General features: G+C 41.7%; 1 protein-coding gene across 1 annotated transcript in view; it reads left to right on the top strand.

Moving 5' to 3' along the window:
* CD9 (CD9 molecule) overlaps nucleotides 1-22170 on the top strand; it is a 37599-nt gene that overhangs the window by 7619 nt on the left and 7810 nt on the right. Inside the window, exons 2-6 of the mRNA XM_067468938.1 lie at nucleotides 9323-9425; nucleotides 9929-10026; nucleotides 15159-15233; nucleotides 17633-17725; nucleotides 20757-20846. Of these exons, the coding sequence (XP_067325039.1) occupies nucleotides 9323-9425; nucleotides 9929-10026; nucleotides 15159-15233; nucleotides 17633-17725; nucleotides 20757-20846 (459 nt within the window). The remainder of the gene's footprint in view (nucleotides 1-9322; nucleotides 9426-9928; nucleotides 10027-15158; nucleotides 15234-17632; nucleotides 17726-20756; nucleotides 20847-22170) is intronic.

Here is a 22170-nt window from a genome sequence, read left to right as displayed (position 1 = left end):
AACAAGCCCTATGAGGAGCGGCTTAAAGAGCTGGGCATGTTTAGCCTGCAGAAGAGAAGACTGAGGGGAGATATGATAGGAAGGAGGGAGCAGGCTTGTCTTCTCTTGCCCTGGAGACTAGGGGCCCTTCCACACAGCCCTATATCCCAGAATATCAAGGCATGAAATCCCATATTATCTGAAAGTGGACTCAGATAACCCAATTCAAAGCAGATATTGTGGGATTTTCTTCCTTCATATTGTGGGATATAGGGCTGTATGGAAGGGCCCTAGGACATGGAGCAATAATAATAATAATAAATATAATAAAACTTTATTTATACCCTGCTACCATCTCCCTTACATGAGATGTAAGGTGCGGCTTACATGAGGCCGAGCCCGCAATACAAACAATAAAAGCAATACAAGCAATAACAGGTACAATACAAAGCAATTAAAAATAAAACACATACACAAATAGCATAAACATTAAACAATACAGTGCACAATTAAAACTATGGCTGGGCCAAAAGTAATTAAAGTTTAAAAAATAATGCTAGGCATGGACAAGATGCAGAAGATGGGGCATTGATGGAGAAATACAAGCAGTCCTAGATCAATATAAAGTGCTTTGTGGGACATGGTGCTAAGGGTTCATTATTCTTGGACGGCACACTGGAACAACCACGTTTTCAAGCTCCTCCTGAAGACTACCAAAGATGGGGCATGCCTGATGTCCTTAGGGAGTGAGTTCCAGAGTCGAGGGGCCACCACCGAGAAGGCCCTCTCTCTCGTCCCCACCAATCGCGTTTACGATGCAGGTGGGAGCGCGAGTAGGACTTCTCCAGATGATTGAAGAGATTGTGTGGGTTCGTACACAGAAATGCGGTCACGCAGGTAGGCAATGGCTTCAAACTACAGAAAAGGAGATTCCACCTGAACATTAGGAAGAACTTCCTGACTGTGAGAGCTGTTCAGCAGTGGAACTCTGCCCCGGAGTGTGGTAGAAGCTCCTTCTTTGGAAACTTTTAAACAGAGGCTAGATGGCCGTGCTTTGATTGCAATTTTCCTGCTTCTTGGGTGGGGGTTGGACTGGATGACCCATGACGTCTCTTCCAACTCTATGATTCTAAGGCAGCGTTTCTCAACCTGGGGTTCGGGACCCTTGGAGGGGTCGCGAGGGGGCGTCAGAGGGGTCACCAAAGACCATCAGAAAACAGTATTTTCTGTTGTTCATGGAGGTTCTGTGTGCCAAGTTTGGCCCAATGCTATCGTTGGTGGAGTTCAGAATACTCTTTGATTGTAGGTGAACTATAAATCCTAGTAACTACAACTCCCAAAGGTCAAGGTCTATTTTCCCCAAACTCCACCAGTGTTCACATTTGGGCATATTGAGCCAAGTTTGGTCCAGATCCCTCATTGTTTGAATCCACAGTGATCTCTGGATGTAGGTGAACTACAACTCCCAAACTCAAGGACAATGCCCACCAAACCCTCCTGTTGGTCATGGGAGTTCTGTGTGCCAAGTTTGGTTCAATTTCATCATTGGTGAAGTTCAGAATGCTCTCTTATTTATTTATTTGTTTATCGTGCCAGGGCAACCAGTCAATTATATTACATTTCTAACAGAACAAAGCAAACAAACAGACAAAATACAAAATGTGTGAGTTTGGTAGTTGATTAAATGTCCTTTGACCAGTATCTGGCCACTTAGAGTGCTTCTGGTGTTGTTGCAAGGAGGTCCTCCATTGTGCATGTGGCTGGGCTCAGGTTGCAGCAGGTGGTCAGTGGTTTTCTCCTCTCCACACTCTCATGTCGAGGATTCCACTTTGTAGCCCCATTTCTGAAGGTTGGCTCTGCATCTCGTGGTGCCAGAGCGCAGTCTGTTCAGCGCCTTCCAAGTCACCCACCCAGTCCTCTGTGTGCCCGGGGGGGGGGGGGGGGGGGAGTCTCCCATTTGGTATCAGCCATTGATTGAGGTTCTGGGTTTGAGCCTGCCACTTTTGGACTCTCGCTTGCTGAGGTGTTCCAGTGAGTGTCTCTGTAGATCTTAGAAAACTATTTCCAGATTTAAGTCATTGACGTGCTGGCTGATACCCAAACAGGGGATGAGCTGGAATGTTCTCTGATTGTAGGTGAACTACAAATCCCAGCAACTACAACTCCCAAATGACAAACTCAATACCCCCCCCCCCCCCCACAACCCCACCAGTATTCAGATTTGGGCGTATCAGATATTTGTGCCCAGTTTGGTCCAGTGAATGAAAATAGATCCTGCATATCAGATATTTACATTGTGATTCATAACAGTAGCAAAATTACAGTTATGAAGTAACAATGAAAGTAGTTTTATGGTTGGGTGTCACTACAACATGAGGAACTGTATTAAGGGGTCGTGGCATGAGGAAGGTTGAGAACCTCTGTAAGGAGAGCTTTTCATGGGTGTTAAGATGGTGAGTTCCCATGAGAGACTGGTTTGTAAATTGTACTTCTGCCTCCAAGAATATCCAGAGGAGTGAGATTGAGACGGGGCAGCAGCAAGCCCCAGGTGAGTGGATTTTGGCAATGATCATGTCTTATAATGAAAGGGATGCAAAGTTTTCCCACAATGGTGATGACATTCGCTTGGTAAGATTCCCCAAGAGTCGTTCTGTTCCTTCTCAGGAGACAAATTAACTCTCTTCCCTCTATCTGCAACTTTCAGGAATAACCTGCTGGGTGGGTGACACATGCATTGACGTGTTTTTTCCAGCTCAAGGAGTCTTCTTGCCAGAGGCAAAGAACATCTAAAGGATGTTTCAACTCCACACAAATGTAGAGTAAGGGCTTCAGAGAACTCTGCTGAAATCAGCCACGTACATTGAGAGCACATGTTCACTTATCGTGTAATCCGGTTTGAAGTTAACCAGCTTCAAACAGCAATGGCTACAAAATACACACTGCCAAACCCTGTTGCAGCACAAAGCAGGCCTTTAAAGCACATTTGGCAAAGTCTAGGGAAAGTCCAAGTTAAATCTATATATATAAAAATGTAATGTTCGTTTGTGGGATTAACAGAACTCAAAAACCACTGGGGGAATTGACACCAAATTTGGACACAAGACACCTAACAGGCCATTGTATGTCCTTCACTCATAAAAACACTGAAAAGCACAGAAGAAGCGACTTTAAAAGCCCCAAAAAGCTAAATGATAACAAACTAAATGACAATACAGAAAAATACGGAAGAAAGAGGGAGGGAAGGGGAGGAAAAAAAAGAAAGGAAGGAAGGAAGGAAGGAAAGAAAGAAAGAAAGAAAGGGAGAAGGAAGCACTGAAGCAAAGAGAGAAGGAAAGAAGGAAAGAGTCAGAGAAAGGAGAGAAAGAGGGAGGGAAAGAAAAAGGGGGAAGGAAGGAAAGTTAGAGAAGGAAGGAAGGAGATGAGGAAAGAAGGAGGAAAGCGGGAGCGAAGGAAGGGGGGAAGATGTAGAAAGAGGGGGGGAAGGAAAGAAGGAAAGAGAGAAGGAAGAAAAGAGAGACAGTAGAAGAGAAAGAAAAAGGGGGAAGGAAGGAAAGAGATAGAGAAGGAAGGAAGAATAGAAGGAAAGACGGGAAGGAAGGAAGGAAGGAAAGAGGGAGTGAAGGAAGGAGAGAAAGAGGAAAGGTTGGCCACAGCAAAGCGTGGCGGGTACAGCTAGTCTATATAAATAAAAATGTCATGTTCGTTTGTGGGATTCACATAACTCAAAAACCACTGAACGAATTGCCACCAAATTTGGCCACAAGACACCTACTAACCCAAGGAGTGATCATCACTAAAAATTGATTTTGTCATTTGGGAGTTGGAGTTGTTGGGATTTATAGTTAACCTACCATCAAAGGGCATTCCAAACTCCACCAATGATGGAATTGAACCAAATGAGGCACAGAGGACTCCCATGACTAACAGAAAACACTAGAAGGGTTGGTGGGCATTGACCTTGAGTTTGGGAGTTGTAGTTCACCTACATCCAGAGAGCACTGTGGGCTCAAACAATGAATGATCTGGACCAAACTTGGCACGAATAACCCATATGCCCAAATATGAACACAGATGGAGTTTGGGAGAAATAGACCTTGACATTTGGGAGTTGTAGATACTGGGATTTATAGTTCACCTACAATCAAAGCATTCTGAACCCCACCAATGATAGAATTGGGCCTGAGGGCCAGATATGAGGGCATGTACCTCGTAGAGTCGGATCTGGCCAGGGTGGTCCACGCCTTAGTCACCTCCACTGTAATGCACTCTATGTAATGCACTCTATGTGGGGCTGCCCTTGAAGATGGCTCAGAAATTTCAATTGGTCCAACGGGTGGCAGCCAGGCTACTTACTGGGGCAACTTACAGGGAGCAGTCAACTCCCCTGTTTAAAGAGCTACATTGGCTGCCGTTCATTTTCCGGTCCCAATTCAAAGTACAGGTTCTGACCTACAAAGCCCTGAACGGTTTGGGACTCAGCTACCTGCATGACCACATTTCTGTGTACGAACCCACACGATCTCTTTGTTCATCTGGGGAGGCCCTGCTCTCGCCCCCACCTCCCTCACAGGCGCGATTAGTGGGGACAAGGGAGAGGGCCTTCATGGTTGCCGCCCAACTCTGGAACTCACTCCCCAAGGATATCAGACAAGCCTCCACATTAGCAGTCTTTAGGAGGAGCCTGAAAATGTGGCTGTTCCAGTGCACCTTCCCTGAATAAAGGAAACAATCCCCTGCAAAATACCCTGAGAAGCACTTCAATTACCCTGTCTTGTTCTCTACTTTTGGTTTAAAACCCTCCTACTAGATACATCCTCTGTTCCTGTCCAGCATTTATTTTTAAAGGTTTAACTGTTGCATCTGGCCCAGCCATAGATTTTTAAACTCTTGTGTGTTATTGTTTACCTGTGAGTTATATTAACTGTATTGTTTATTTTTGTTTATTGCTTGTTGTTTTATTACTGTGTTTTTTTTTGATGTGTTGCTTGGCTTGGCCTTATGTAAGCCACTCCGAGTACCTTGGGGAGATGGTGGCAGGGTATAAATAAAGTATTATTATTATTATTATTATTATTATTATTATTATTATATGGCCCTCCAAGGTCATTTACCCAGCCCTCGCTCAGGGTCATCCCAAGTCTGAAATGACTTGAAAGCACACAACAACAACAATCTTATCTCACCAGCCTGGGCAATGTCCTTGCAGACAGCCAATTCTCTCACACCACAAGCGACATGCAGTTTCTCAAGGCGCTACTGACACACACACAAAACAGCCAAAAGCAGGTCCACACTTCCCACTGAAATACTAATAAGTTTATATTTGTTAAAATTGTTCTTCATTTTAATTATTGTATTGTTTTAAATTGTTTTTTGTGCTACAAATAAGATATGTGCAGTGTGCATAGGAATTCATTATGTTTTTTTCAAATTATAATCCGGCCCTCCAGCAGTTTGAGGGACGGTGACCTGGCCCTCTGTTTAAAAAGTTTGAGGACCCCTGCTATACAGGGAGAAATTATTCCCTCGCTGTAGTCAGCTCCAGTTACCAATCTTGCTGCAATCCTTTGGACAAAGTGAAATTTCCTTCTTCACGGAAGCCCTAGGCAGAACCTGTTAGTCATGCAATTAGAATGTAACTAAGGCATATGTCACTGCTGAGAGGTCTACCGGAATGAATAGGACCGAACACCCCGTGTCTAGTTCCCGGCATAGGTCATCTGCCAAGGTCAAAGCCACCTCTATCCCATATACAAGCTTAAAACCAGATTTGTTTTCAAAAACAAAAGACCTCTGTCAACCAGGCATGGGCAAACTTCAGCCCTCTGGGTGTTTTGGACTTCAATTCCTAACAGCCAGTAAACTGGCTAGGATTTCTGGGAGTAGAAGTCCAAAGCACCTGGAGGGCCAGGTTTGCCCATGCAAAAGTTTGCCCATAGCTGCTCTAAACAATACAAAAGGACAAGCTTCAAAAATATATCAAATAATACAAGCGGCTAATTTCGCAACTATAAAGGAACAGGAACTGCTTGGGAATTGGTAATAAAAATAGATAAAAACAAATTTGGGGAAACTTACCTTGCAAATCAGTACCAGTGTACATTACAGAAAACACATTTAAAACTATTCATAGATGGTGTTACTATCCACTGAAGCTCCACAGGATTAATAAGAAAATGTGATACTTGTGTGCCCCACATCTTGTGCTCCCCATCTCATTCTCCAACCCATATTGCCTCTTTCCACCACTCTAGTAGGTTAATGGCCATCTACTAAACAGTTAAATAGGCCTGTGTTGCAATATTTATGTTTCTTTAAAAGCATTTTCCTCCTATCTTAATGTTTATTCTAACTTTCTAGTGATTAGCATTTATATACAGTAGTATGTTGAATTGATTACATTTCGTTTATCATTTATTTATTTATTTATTTGGTAGTTTTGTATTCCGGTCTTCTTACCTCCATTCGAGGGACTCGGGCCGGTTTCCAACATCAATATTACAGACCGTCATTAAAACATCATATTTCTAAATCACACTAAAACATTAAAACATTGAAACAATTAAAATGGCAAAAATACAATCATATGATTACAGTGGTCAGTCGTCATCAAAGTCATTATTCGTCGTCATCCATCCATATCACAGGATCATGGCTCATTCGTTGAATGCCAATCCCCAAAGCCAGGTTTTCACCTGTTTCCTGAACGTTACGATCGAAGGGGCAGTTCTGATCTCCAGTGGAAGGGAGTTCCAGAGTCGAGGGGCCACCACCGAGAAGGCCCTGTTTCTCGTCCCCACCAGCCGCGCCTGTGAGGCCGGTGGGATCGAGAGCAGGGCCCCTCCAAACGATCTTAGTAATCTTGATGGCTCATAGGGGAGGATACATTCGGACAGGTAAATTGGGCTGGAGTCGTTTAGGGCTTTATAGGTTAAGACCAGCACTTTGAATTGTGCTCGGAAGCTGACTGGCAGCCAGTGGAGCTGGCGCAACAGAGGAGTAGTATGCTCCCTGTACCCCGTTCCCGTTAGTAATCTGGCTGCCGCACATTGGACTAATTGAAGCTTCCAGGCAGTCTTCAGAGGCAACCCCATGTAGAGAGCGTTGCAGTAATCTAAACGGGATGTAACAAAAGCATGGACCACCATGGCCAAGTCAGACTTCCCAAGGTATCATTAATTTCCCAACAACTTCTCAGATTGAACATTAAAAGTGAGGTAGCCTAGGGAGTGCATGCAAGATCCACTACTTATTTACTCCATGGTTCTCTGTGAGATCTTCATGCATTAAACATCAGGGTCCTCGGATTGCCTATCATGGCTTGATTCACCTGAACTCATAAATTAGAGTTCCCAATTGGGGGTGGTCACTTTTAAGTACACAATCTGTTTAGAGCCCCTTACAGACCTTATTGCACTCAGATGTTTGTGACAGCCCTCTTTGACATTACATAATGGATGATAACTACACAGTCCTCCACTTACAATCCAGTCTCAGAATGCACCCACTGAAAACTAACAAAAAAATAAGCTAGTTGCATGAATAACTTTAGAAGGGAAAGGTTTCCCCATGACATTGTCTTGTTGAGTATGACTCAAGGGTAGTGATCATCTCCATTTCCTAGCCAAAGACCCAGCGTTGTCTTTAAACACCTCCTAGGTCATGTGGCCGGCATGACTGCATAGAGCACCGTTATCTTCCCACCAAAGTGGTACCTCTTGATCTCACATTTGCATGTTTTCGAACTGTTAGGTTAGCAGAAGCTGGGGCTAACAATGGGAGCTCACCCCATCTCGCAGATTCAAACTGACGACCTTCTGGTCAGCAATTTTTGAAGTTTAGCAGTTTAACCCACTATGCCACCGTGGCCCCTGAATAACTTTAAGTCATGTTATTTCAATTGATTTTTTCAAAGTGTGACTAATTCTGGATCAGATGTATTGGGAAGCATGCAAGGCACAATATATGCAAAATGAAGAAACTCCCAAGGTCTTCAGATGATATTACTGAGGAAGATTTGACAGTACCATATATTGTTCTCTTAAAATGCTTAATTTTAAGAGTCGCATGGAGTTTTTGAGATATCTCTACAAAGTTGTGTACAATGCTTGAAGGGACATATCACAACTTCCCTTGGAAAACTAGAGACTTTAAAAAATATTTTCATGATTTAGGAAAATATGCTATTGAAAGGCAGCTCTGAGTGTTTTTATTCAAAAAGCAAACCTTCTCTATTGATGTTCAGTCACATTGAACAAACGCAACCACGTATAGAGACCATAGTGCATCTTAAACTGCTTAGTGATGTCAGGTTTTACTGTTGATTTTTTGGTGTGTTGTCATGAAGGTCTTTTGCACAAGGAAGGAATATGAAGAAAGTCATGTTTTCTATTCTAGAATCAGTCGTTGTTTATATTGCCCTTGGTGCTTTCTCAAAAGATTTATTTTAATTTGATGTGTTTTTGGGTTGTGTTGTTTGGATTGATTAGTAGCAAACAACTTGACATTTCCTCTAGATCCACCATTTTTCACATTTTTCAGAATGAATATCTGAATATCCCAATTACATGAAATTGATGCTAGAAGGGATTAAGCTAATATTTGCATCTCTACCCTCCGTGGCTCTGTAGCGTGTATCCAAAATTTTACAAGCTTTAATAATAGCATTTGCACAGTGATGCAGTAAATTAAGAGATTAATGTATTGTCGAAGGCTTTCATGGCCGGAATCACTGGAAACAAACAAGGACATCTAATCACCTCTCAACAAAAGATTGCCACAGGCACTGCCAGGCCATCAAATGCTAATCAAGGTGGTCAGTTGAAACATTCACACCTAGCTCCAACAGACAAGAGTTCTTTGCCCCACCCTGGTCATTCCACAGATATATAAACCTTTTTTCCTAGTTCCAACAGACCTCACTACCTCTGAGGATGCTTGCCATAGATGCAGGTGAAACATCAGGAGAAAATGCCTCTAGAACATGGCCATATAACCCCAAAAAAACCTACAACAACCCAAATTAAGAAATTTATGGACAAAATGGGGTAGCATTTTCTTATTTCCAAATTTAACACATCAGTATTGCATGGCTCTATCTCCTCATGGATATTCAAGCCCCTTATCCACAGGGATGTATCTTTTTTGTGTCTCCCTTGGAAGCCACATAATAGTATTGAAAATAATAATAATAATAATAATACTTTATTTATACCTTACCACCATCTCTCCAATTGCTCTACAATTACTGAGGACTGAAGAAAAATAACATAATTCTGTGTACTTTAAATGAAAGCACTCAGAGGGCAAAACTAACATTTCTGGTGTTGTCATCTCTCCGCAGCTTGCAGGAACAGCTGTTCTGGCAATTGGACTATGGCTTCGGTTTGATTCGCGGACAAAAGATATTTTTGATCATGAAGAAAATGATACAACATTTTATACTGGTAGGTCATGAAATGTTCTGTGGGCTTCTCGATGTTGGAACATTGCACCAAAACAAAACAAAGGGTTTGATGACTTTTTAAACCTAGTTCAAAAGAAAACTTTGAACGTAGTATGTAAGGCTTCATTAAGATTCTGCAGGAAAGCTGATGAATGTGATTCCACCTGAACATTAGGAAGAACTTCCTAACTGTGAGAGCTGTTCAGCAGTGGAACTCCCTGCCCCGGAGTGTGGTGAACACTCCTTCTTTGGAGGCTTTTAAGCAGAGGCTGGATGGCCATCTGTCAGGGGTGTTTTGAATGCGATTTTCCTGCTTCTTGGCAGAGGGTTGGACTAGGTGGCTCACGAGGTGTCTTCCAACTCTATGTTTCGATGACAGCAACAGCCAGGATACTGGAGGCAGTGTATATTGGCGTTCATATTGCTCAGTATGATGAAACATGAAGTTTACGTAGTAGAGGGTAACAACGGATAATTCTGTTTTCTTTTTAAACCCTTCCTCAGGAGTTTACATTCTAATTGGAGCTGGTGCTCTCATAATGCTTGTTGGTTTCTTGGGGTGCTGTGGAGCAATACAAGAGTCCCAATGCATGCTTGGTTTGGTAAGTAATGATCCTGAGTGACTAAGCTTGAAGTTTCTGTAGAGCTGTAAAATGATCAAGGGTGCGGGGTGGGGTGAGGAGCTTATGCTAAAGAATATTTACCTGAAACATTTGCTCATTTTTTCCTGTCTATTGTCTGGCGTCTCCAGCTTTGCTTTGCTGCTGATCCACCCCCTTAATTTTCGGCATCAGCAGACCAGCTGCAGGTGACAAAGTGGAGCCAGAAAAGCCAGGCAAAACACACACACAAAAAAATCAACAGCCAGTTCAACCAAATATTTCTCAACACTACTGATGTTTTTTGCTCACCATTCAGATGAATTTCCCCACTCTCCACCGTTCAAGAGGTTGCTGATTTCTCATCTTTTGCCTGCTTGCTCTGGCTCCACTTTCATCCTCACCCTGCTTCAATTTTCCATAGCCAACTACTTGTCTTCCTCCTCCTTCTGTAACATACTAAATGTGTGAAAGTAAATATTTATTTTCATATTGCTCCAAACTCAAATAGTGGATTCCAACCAGAGTATACCCATTGAATCAATGGACTGTTTGTTAGTGTTGATCTATTAAATGTGTATTGATTTGATGGATCTACTCACATTGAGATTAAGAGTTGAATTTAAACTATCATAACTCCCCTTTTCAACAAGCTGTGCTCATTGCAGTTAACAGTAATAAGACGTCACCAAAATAATACCTAGCAATGACACTTAATGAATTGGTTTCCAGCTGAATGTAGAAGCCAATATACATTAAATTCTGGCCAAACCAAAATCTCCCTGAAGAGAATTATTTCTATCTGTATTTACGGTGGAAAGAAAGCTTTTCAAACAATAATCTGAGGTTTTAATCATAGGTACTAGGCATGGTTAGGTACCGTCGGAATCTTCATAATTTGAAATAAAGTCAGAAAAATTATGTTTTTGAAGCGATTTTGAAGTTTTTAAGAAAACCAGAAGTCTCTTTGCCCCTCCGAAGCTTTTTCCGCCATTTTTCTTACGATTCATAAAATGAGTCGGAAATTATTCAGCTTTTCCCCGTTTCTAGTCCCTGACCTCGACTCAAGCCAGAGAAGCCAGTTTTAAACCAGAGATGGAAGGGTCTTCCTGGCCTCGGCTCAAGCCAGAGAAGCCAGTTTTAAACCAGAGATGGAAGGGTCTTCCTGGCCTCGGCTCAAGCCAGAGAAGCCAGTTTTAAACCAGAGAAGGAAGGAATTTCCTGGTCTTGGCTCAAGCCAGAGAAGCCAGTTTTGAAGCCAGAGAAGAAAGTTTTAAACCAGAGAAGGAAGGAATTTCCTGGTCTTGGCTCAAGCCAGAGAAGCCAGTTTTGAAGCCAGAGAAGAAAGTTTTAAACCAGAGAAGGAAGGAATTTCCTGGTCTTGGCTCAAGCCAGAGAAGCCAGTTTTGAAGCCAGAGAAGAAAGTTTTAAACCAGAGAAGGAAGGAATTTCCTGGTCTTGGCTCAAGCCAGAGAAGCCAGTTTTGAAGCCAGAGAAGCCAGTTTTAAACCAGAGAAGGAAGGAATTTCCTGGTCTTGGCTCAAGCCAGAGAAGCCAGTTTTGAAGCCAGAGAAGAAAGTTTTAAACCAGAGAAGGAAGGAATTTCCTGGTCTTGGCTCAAGCCAGAGAAGCCAGTTTTGAAGCCAGAGAAGAAAGTTTTAAACCAGAGAAGGAAGGAATTTCCTCCGCTTGCTTTTCTCCACTTCTGGTCCCTGGCCTCAGCTCAAGCCAGAGAAGCCAGTTTTAAACCAGAGAAGGAAGGAATTTCCTGGCCTTGGCTCAAGCCAGAGAGGCCAGTTTTAAACCAGAGAAGGAAGGAATTTCCTCCGCTTGCTTTTTCCCACTTCTGGTCCCTGGCCTCGGCTCAAGCCAGAGAAGTCAGTTTTAAACCAGAAAAGGAAGGAATTTCCTGGCCTCGGCTCAAGCCAGAGAAGCCAGTTTTAAAGCCAGAGAATCCAGTTTTAAAGCCAGGGAATCCAATTTGAAACGAGAGAAGGAAGGAATTTCCTCTGCTTGCTTTTCCCCGCTTCTGAAGTAAAACAACTACTTTCAAAGTAAAGACCACCCAATGAAACAGGAAATAACACTTTCAAACTATTAAAGAAAGCATTCGGAAGCCTTGGAAGTTTTGAAAAGTTTTGAACATTTTTTTCTGTGAAAATTGGAATTGACTTTAGAATTGTACCACCAGCGCCCCTACATCTGAAACAAGTTTTGAACCATATTTTTTTTTTGGATCAGCCAAGCCTAATAGGTACACCATCACTGAAAATGTATTGTAACTACTTTGTAGAAGAGCCTCCTTGGAAAAGCATGAGACTTGAGGAAAGGCACAGATAATCCCTTTGATACCATAGTAAATAAACATTCCCTGATGTACAGGCCTGCAGATTCTTTCAAAATGTGTTAATGGTTGTAATGCTCAGCAGTAGTTTTCCAGGATTTATCTTTCGGATTATGGCTGCTGCTTGATTACATTCCAACATTCTTGCAGTGAATTGTAGCCTATGTTTTAATAGCTGTTGTAATGTAGCCTGTGAAACATCTGCCCTTTGTTAGGTACACTGAAACCTTGTCTTACTGTAAAGAAGCTTTCTATTTACCTACTCAGTCAATCCCACAACAGCCCAGCCTCTTTTAGGAAGAATTCCAGTCTAAGATACCTATGGAAGCTCTGACTTTTCCAAGACTCCTGATCATATCCTTCCACTGCACAAATTGAAGAGTAGCCCTTCCCCTGGACTTACGTATATCAGCTGCAGAGTCAAAATCAGAACTCATACAAGTGATTTTATCTGCAGATAGTTATTGACAGACTATATGCAAACAGTTTACAGTGGGCAGTTGGGTGTCTCCATTTTCGTTCATGGGCCACTGACCACTCACTGGGTACAACACTCAACATAATGTTGTCATCCTGCAATCTGCACATCATATCATAAGGTAGTGATTCTGACAAGAGGCACATGTACACTGAGCATTGACAGTGCCTACTACAATGAAGCAGCTCCATGGTGACTATGCAAAACATAGAGCTAATCCACGTTAAAACAGGCCAAATCTGCTTAACGTAGTCTTGAGCTGCCTTAACCAAAGTTGTGAGTTGCTCTGATTTTTTTCCCAGAATTGAAAGCAAACCACACCTTTACTCCCATATATACAATTGGGATGGTTCAGCCACAACTATTTACATAGCAATTCTGTGTTCAAGCGGCCTGGGGACAAGAGATGGCACTCGCTATCCCATCTTAGTAAATGAAGCCTACCTTATAGAGGACCTTTCGCACACACCCCCAAACTCTGGAATGACCTGCCAGAAGAGCTCCAACATTTAAATAAGTGGTCAGAATTTAAAACACATCTGGAGACCGACCTCTTCTGGTAGGCCTACCCAGCCAGTTTGAATCATAAATTTTAAGTCGTGTACTGTGTTTTAATTTCTGTTCTGTGTATTTTAGTATACATTTTATAGAAATACGTTTTAATATGTGTCTTTTATAATAATATATGTATTTATAGAATATGTAAATACATATATATGTATTTATAGAATTTTGACAATGTTTATGTGTTTTTTAACCGTGCTGTAACTTGCCTTGAGCCACAAGAAGAGGTGGGTAAGAAATAATAATAATAATAATAATAATAATAATAAAGAAGGAGTCAGAAGGCCTGATTCTTGCAGCCCAGGAGCAAGCCATCAGAACCAATGCAATTAAGGCCTGGATCGAAAAATCAGCGGATGACCCAAAATGTAGACTGTGCAAGGAAGCTGATGAAACCATGGACCATATCCTCAGGTGTTGCAAGAAAATTGCACAGACGGAATACAAACAGAGGCACAACTCTGTGGCCCAGATAATTAACTGGAATTTATGTCACAAGTACCACCTGAGAGCAGTAAAGAATTGGTGGGATCATAAACCTGCAAAGGTTGTGGAAAATGAACATGCAAAAATACTATGGGACTTTCGAATCCAGACTGACAAAGTTTTGGAACACAATACACCAGACATCACGATTGTGGAAAAGAAAAAAGTCTGGATTACTGATGTTGCCATTCCAGGTGTAAGTGGCATTGAGGAAAAACAACAAGAAAAACTCAGCCACTATCAAGACCTCCAAATTGAATTGCAAAGGCTCTGGCATAAACCAGTACAGGTGGTCCCAGTGGTCATTGGCACACTGGGTGCCATGCCAAAAGATCTCAGCCGGCATTTGGAAACAATAAACATTGACAAAATCACAATCTGTCAACTGCAAAAGGCCACCTTACTTGGATCTGCATGCATCATCATCACACATCGAAAATACAACACACAGTCCTAGATACTTGGGAAGTGTTCGACTTGTGATTTTGTGATACGAAATCCAGCATATAGATCTCGTTTGCTGTGACATACTGTGCTTTTGTATCAATAATAATAATAATAATAATAATAATAGGGACTTCCAAATTCAGACTGACAGAGTTTTGGAGCACAATACTCCTGACTTCACGATTGTATTAAAAGACAAAGTATGGTTCATCGATGTTGCAATCCCAGGCAACAGCAGGATTGAAGAGAAACAACTGGAAAAGCTGACACGATGTGAGGATTTAAAGATTGAACTGCAAAGACTGGCACTAGCCAGCCAAGGTGGTCCCAATGGTGATCGGCACACTGGGTGCAGTGCCTAAAGACCTTGGTCTGCACTTAAACACCATAGTTGCTGACAAAATTACCATCTGCCAACTGCAAAAGGCCACCCTCGTGGGATCTGCACACATCATTTACCGATACATCACACAGTACTAGACACTTGGGAAGTGTCAGACCTGTGATCCAATACAACAGCCAGCAGAGTGATCTTGTTTGCTGTGAACTCATCTTGTTGTGTTTCAAATAGTAATTATTATTATTGCATATTATTATTATAGCTGGGATGTGATATTTGGACTATCATCATTATCCTTTGCGTGCATACTCACTTAACAAAGTGCTAGTTGGCATTGGTTTTAGCTCTGGGCCTATCCGTCTGTGGTAGGTTGATATTGCTGCCCTGTCTTTTAGAATAAATTTGTCAAATGCAAGTGGTTTGAACAGTAACCTGATTTAAATCTTTCTTTCTGTGTTTCTCTCTCTTCCCCCCAGTTTTTTACTTTTCTTCTCTTGATTTTTGCCCTTGAAGTAGCAGCCGCCATCTGGGGATTTGCAAACAAGTCAATGGTAGGTCATTATCTTCTAAATCAAGTCATGCAGCCTTTCACGTGTTGTTGGACTTCATCTCCCAACATTGCTTATCATTGTTTATTCTGGCTAGGGTTTCTGGCGTCTGGAAAGCCATATTATTCATATATTTTTTTCCAAATAGGAAAAGTTTTAAAGGAATGGCATTTAATATATTATCTAGGATTGTAGCAGCATGTCCATCATTTTTCACTCAAATGGACAGCAAACCAGAATTGATTGTAGGTGTTCAGCCATTATTTCAGTCCTGATCCGTTCTAGAACGGTTCCCAGAATATCCATATTTTTTTTTCTGCTGTTGGCTCTGTTAAGTTCTTGGTAGTTCCCACACCAGAAGACATTGCTTCCATGAATCCAAGATATAGTCTTCTGCCAAGTTAAACTCTGTTCTCAACAAGGTCGAGGACTGTTTATTTATTTATTTACAATATTTCTACCCCACCCTTCTTAAGGAGGGACTCAGAGTGGCTAACACTGGCAACATTCGATGCCACAATATCACAACATAACAACAATATAAAACCATAAAAACACAATAGAATAAAACAATAACATTAGTGATACAATCATAGCCGTTTCCATTATCATAACAATCATCATATGGTCCAATTCAGTGTCCAAAGTGCCATTGTGCCTGCTAGCCAAAAGCCTGGTTCCAAAGCCACAATTTCAGTTTTTTTCTAAAGGAAAGGAGGGAGGACACCAATCTAATCTCGCTGGGGAGCAAATTCCACAAGTGGGGGGCCACCACCAAGAAGGCCCTGTCCCTCCTACCCACCAGATGCATTTGCGAGGCCGGTGTGTCCGTACCTTGGGAAGTCAGACTTGGCCATGGTAGTCCACACTCTGGTTACATCCCAAATAGACTACTGCAACGCGCTCTATGTGGGGTTGCCTTTGAAGACTATTTGGAATCTTCAAATGATCCAATGGGCTGCAGCTAGAATGTTCACTGGGGCGGCGTGCAAGGAGCATACAACCCCTCTGTTACACTAGCGCCACTAGCTGCCAATCTGCTTCCAAGCACAATTCAAAGTGCTGCCTTTAGTCTAAAAAGTCCTCAACTGTTCTAGCCCAGCTTTCCTGTCTGAATGTATCTCCCCATATGAACCATCTCAGAGGTTAAGATCATCTGGGGAGGCCCTGCTCTTGGTCCCGTCTCCTTTGCAGACATAATTGGTGGGGACGAGAGACAGGGCCTTCTCAGTGGTGGCCCCTTGGTTGTGGAACGCCCTCCCCCTCCCTCCTGGCCTCCTGAAAGAAAGTGAAAATGTGGCTCTGGGATCAAGCCTTCAGAGAATCATTGTAGTGCAATAATAGATATGGAATATGCGCAATGAGTATTGGAATGGCTCCGGATTATGATTATGGATGATGTGGTTTTCATACTGAATGTAATGTTTTTAGATGTTTAAATATGAGTTAATTTAAAACTTTAATTTAAATGTTATTTAATTGTATGTTGTTTTAAGGCAGAGGTCCTCAAACTAAGGCCCCGGGGCTGGATACGGCCCTCCAAGGTCATTTACCCGGCCCTCACTCAGGGTCAACCAAAGTATGAAACTAGTTGAAAGCACACAACAACAACAACAATCCTATCTCATCAGCCAAAAGCAGGTCCACACTTCCCATTAAAATACTAATAAGTTTATATTTGTCAAAATTGTTCTTCATTTTAATTATTGTATTGTTTTAAAGTGGATTTTTTTTGCACTACAAATAAGATATGTGTAATGTGCATAGGAATTCATTCATTTTTTTTTCAAATTATAATCAGGCCCTCCAACAGTTTGAGGGACTGTGTCCTGGCCCTCTGTTTAAAAAGTTTGAGAACCCTATTTTAAGGCATTGAATAGTTGCCTATATGTAAACCTGCTTTCGGGATTGAGAAAGATGGGGTATAAATAGGGCAAATAAATAAATATATTTCTTCAAACCAAAAACCCAAGGACCTTCCACACAGCCTTATATCCCAGAATATTGAGATAGAAAATCCCACAATATCTGCTTTGAACTGGGTTATCTGAGTCCACACTCAGATAATGTGGGATTTTCTGGGATATAGGGCTGTGTGGAAGGGCCCCCTGTCACTTTTAGAATTTTTAAAGCATTTTTGGCCACTCAAAGGCCACTACAGGGACCTGGGGCAGAAATTGCCCCCAGACTCACTGAGGTTTGTCGTCTCCTAGTTCAGTCATTCAAATGTAGTGATGGTTTAGTCTTAGATCTACATGGGACCCGAAGAACCGGGGGGGGGGGGGGTGCGTTGGGGTTTTTGTTTTTCAAGATTAAGATGCATATGTCAGTGGTTCTGTTTTTTAAAAAATAACCGAAATCTGGTCATTCCTGAGTTCAATTCTTATCTCTCATTATATTAGGTTGCTGATAATGTGAAGAATTTTTATGATTCAGTATATAAGAAAAGAAGCGAACCTTCAGCCAAAGAAACTCTGAGAGCTCTTCAACATGCTGTAAGTCCGTTCTCTTACATTATTTTTGTGTCTTTGCACTTTGCCATCATAAAAAAATGGGCTTACTTATCTTTCTTTACTCCTTGAGTTTCCCTTTTTCCTTCCCAACTTCCTCTGTAGTTGATGTTATATCTGCGTAAAGCAGTAACGTAATATAAATCCACTTCTTCAAATTCAGTACATAAAAAAGCTCATGCAAAAACAAAAAAAAGCAGTTAAAGATGCTGCCGTGTTCCTTTTCTTCTCCCCCTCGCTTCCTCTTTTTTTATGCTGCACTGCTACTTCTATGAAAACTTCTGCAACATTCACTTCTTTTCTCTTCCTTTTGCATCCATTTAAAAGTATGATAACTGGTGGATTATCATACAGATAACTGGTAGATTATCATACGGTAGATTATCATACAGTTAAAACTAGTGCGCCAGCTGTGCCCGTACCTTGGGAAGCCTGACTTGGCCCGGTAGTCCATGCTCTAGTCACATCCCGTTTAGACTACTGCAACGCTCTCTACATGGGGTTGCCTCTGAAGACTGCTCGGAAGCTTCAAATGGTCCAACGATCAGCAGCCAGGATGCTAACAGGAGCAGCATTCAGGGAGCACACCACTCCACTGCTGCGCCAGCTCCACTGGCTGCCAATTTGCTACCGTGCACAATTCAAAGTGCTGGCTTTAGCCTTTAAAGCCCTAAACGGTTCTGGCCCGACCTACCTGTCCGAACGCGTCTCCTCCTATGAACCAGTTAGGACATTAAGATTGTCTGGGGAGGCCCTGCTCTCAATCCTGCCGGCTTCACAAGCACACCTGGCGGGGACGAGAGACAGGGCCTTCTCAGTGGTGGCCCCTCGACTGTGGAACGCCCTTCCTGCAGATATTAGATCAACCCCCTCCTTGCTTGCATTCCGGAGGAAAGTAAAGACCTGGCTGTTTGAACAGGCATTCGACTAAGCAGTGTGATTGATTGACTGACTATCGGAACACGGAATATCGGATAACGAGTTTGGATTCTGATTTCATTGATGACACCTGATGGATTTGTTATATTGATGTAGTGATGTATTGATATTGATGTTTAATGATTTGTGATGCTATTGCTTTTAAATGCTTAATGATTTTGTATTGTGTATACCTAAATTGTAAACCGCTCTGAGTCGCCTAAGGGCTGAGAAGAGCGGTATACAAATAAAGTAAGTAAATAAATAAAATAATAGATTGTGAAGAAGGTTAAGAGATAAAAATGGAGGGCCAAGGACTGCCGAGTTAGATAAGGAATGCTCTTAAGGTAGGGCATTTGGTCTATCAAAATTGATAAGTTGTCACCAACTGGATCGTTGTTGTTTTTATCAGAATTGCAGCATGAACTTGTAGTTAAGGGGCTCTGAGTCCCCTTCAGGGTGAGAAGGGTGGCATATAAATGTCATCTATATCTATATCCCTATCTATCTATCTATCTATCTAGTTTAGGCCAGGGTTACAATGTTTACATAGGACTGGGGTTCCATGTGCATTGGTTGGATATCAGCAAGAGAAAACACTTATCATAATGTAATGAGTTCTTGAGAAGAATATTACACAGAAAGTTTCAGTACTTTCCAGGATTTTCTGCAAGTAAGTCTTAGCATAACCCTTAAAGCTACTTGACAAAGCTCTCCTACTTTAGGTATTTTGATTTAGGGCACATCTACACTGACTCTTTGAGTCAGTTGGAAACCAGTATTGAAGAAAGTGGTTTCACTTTGCATATGATTACATAGGAACTTCTGGAACCAGTTTGAGGGTGGGTTGCTGTCAGTTTTCTGGGCTGTATGGCCATGTTCCAGAAGCATTCTCTCCTTACCTTTTGCCCACATCTATGGCAGGCATCCTCAGAGGTTGTGAGGTTTGTTGGAAACCAGGCAAGTGAGGTTTATGTCCTGTCTGCCCAAGGCAAGTGTGAATGCTGCAATTCAAAACCTATTTATTTATCATGTCAGGAGCAAACCAAACCGTTGTATTGCATTTTTTAACAAACAAACAAATGAACAAACAAAACACAAAGTTTGCAAGCTTGGTAGTTGATTAAATGTCCTTTGACCAGTAGCTGGCCACTTGGAGTGCCTCTGGTGTTACTATAAGAAGGTCCTCCATTGTCCATGTGGCAGGGCTCAGGTTGCATTGCAGCAGATGGTCTGTAGTTTGCTCTTCTCCACACTTGCATGTCGTGGACTCCACTTTGTAGCCCCATTTCTTAAGGTTGGCTCTGCATCTCATGGTGCCAGAGTGCAGTCTGTTCAGTGCCTTCCAAGTCACCCAGTTTTCTGTGTCCCCAGGAGGGAGTCTCTCATTTGGTATCAGCCATTGATTGAGGTTCTGGGTTTGAGCCTGCCACTTTTGGACTCTTGCTTGCTGAGGTGTTCCAGCATATTTCTCTGTAGATCTTAGAAAACTATTTCTTGATTTAAGTTATTGACGTGCTGGCTGATACTCAAACAGGGTGGGTTGGAGATGTCACTGCCTTGGTCCTTTCACTATTGGCTGCTACTTCCTGGCGGATGTCAGGTGGTGCAATACCGGCTAAACAGTGTAATTTCTCCAGGGGTGTAAGGTGCAGACACCCTGTGATAATGCGGCATGTCTCATTAAGAGCCACATCTACTGTTTTAGCGTGGTGAGATTTATTCCACACTGGGCATGCGTACTCAGCAGCAGAGTAGCATAGCGCAAGGGCAGATGTCTTCACTGTGTCTGGTTGTGATCCCCAGGTTGTGCCAGTCAGCTTGTTTCTAGTGCCCACTTTTTGCTTGATATTCAGGCAGTGCTTCTGATTGCTGCCTGGGGGGATCCTTTTGAGAGTGGTTCCACAACTCACAAAGGACTGATGCACATTAAGCGGATCCTTTTGCACACTTTTGAAAGACTTTGTTGTCAAGCTGCAGCAGTGATGCTAGCTTTGAACTGCGTTAAATGGTCAGTGTAGATTAGTAGCTATTTCCAGGACATTTACTTTTGAAATGCAATTTCATTTTTCAAATGTTTCTTTTCTGTATGTTGTAGCTAAACTGCTGTGGCTATACTGGAGCTATTGAGGCGACATTTCAAGACACCTGCCCCAAACAAGAACTTTCTGAAATGCTTAAATTACAGGTATGTTTGAATAATCCTCTGAACCAAGAAAGTCTGTGATTTCCCTTTTATGTGCAACTATACATTGAATTTAATATAATTCTTGTCCTCCTCTTGACACTTATGAACTTATTTCTGGGATCATCTGTACTGACCAATTAGGTGAGTGTGTAACTGCATCAACCCCGTGGTGGCTTAATGTGGTTTTTAACCTGGTTGCAATTAAGTCAGGAGAAAGCCCAAATCATGACCTAGGATTCCGGTTGTCCTCCAACTTAGAGGCAGTCAAACCAGTTGGACCAGTTCCTAATCAGAATCAGCTGCAACTGGCTTGACTGTCACCCAACTTTCCCCAAGCTCAGGTGACCTGGATACATGAGATGACAGTCCCCTGTGTCCTATCTCCTCCCCATGCCTCACAACTGTTTATGTCTGCATGGGTACATCTGAAATTTGGAGATGCATGAATGTAAGACTTTCATAATCCTGTCAATGAGCAACTTTTCAGAAATAGGCGTGTCATGGAGAAAAAGAATGGTGAAAAAGGAAGATATTTCTTAAGATTCTGTTCAACTATCCTTGTAAAAAGTGAGAGAAACAAACCATTCAGCTATTTTTGCATCTCTACCACAAAATAAAGAGGTCAGACAACAAATAATAATAATAATAATAATAATAATAATAATAATAATATATTTATATATCGCTCTAACTCCCCGAGGGGACTCAGAGTGGTTCCCCGGTAACATCACAAAACATACAAAGTAAAACGACATAACCATAAGATTAACAAAACAATACAAGCATAAAAATTGTTGCCATAGCACACATATATTAAAAGTAATCTTGCCTGTTCAAGGCAATTTAAAAATTTAAATATATATATGATATAATATATATAATATAAATATGATATATATTATATTTATATATATGATATAATATATATATCATATAAAATTTAAATTTATAAAAATGATATTTTATATATATATATATATATATATAAATATATATATATAAAATGTCAAATATATATGATATAAATGGACCAATATTTTATCAATCTGTTTAATTATTCATTGTAACTGCTGCAACCTGCAGAAAAAAGAGGCAATTAAATCCTCCTAATGGATAGGTGGATAGTCGTGGTCTAGGTGTCAATCCTAAGGCTATTTCAACCTACTACCTCTGGGCCAACACCTAAATCCCAAGGGCAAGCTAAATTATCATGCCCTGTTCATTTTAATGGAGGGTGCTCCCTCCCAAGCCCCATTCACGCCCTAAGGGCAGTCCCATTCCCAACAACCCAAGCCATGGCACCCAGAGTTTGTTCCAGAAGCCC

The sequence above is a fragment of the Anolis sagrei genome, chromosome 5 (assembly GCF_037176765.1).
Source record: "Anolis sagrei isolate rAnoSag1 chromosome 5, rAnoSag1.mat, whole genome shotgun sequence".
In the NCBI taxonomy this organism is placed as follows: domain Eukaryota; kingdom Metazoa; phylum Chordata; class Lepidosauria; order Squamata; family Dactyloidae; genus Anolis; species Anolis sagrei.
This window is presented reverse-complemented; position numbering and strand designations above follow the sequence as displayed.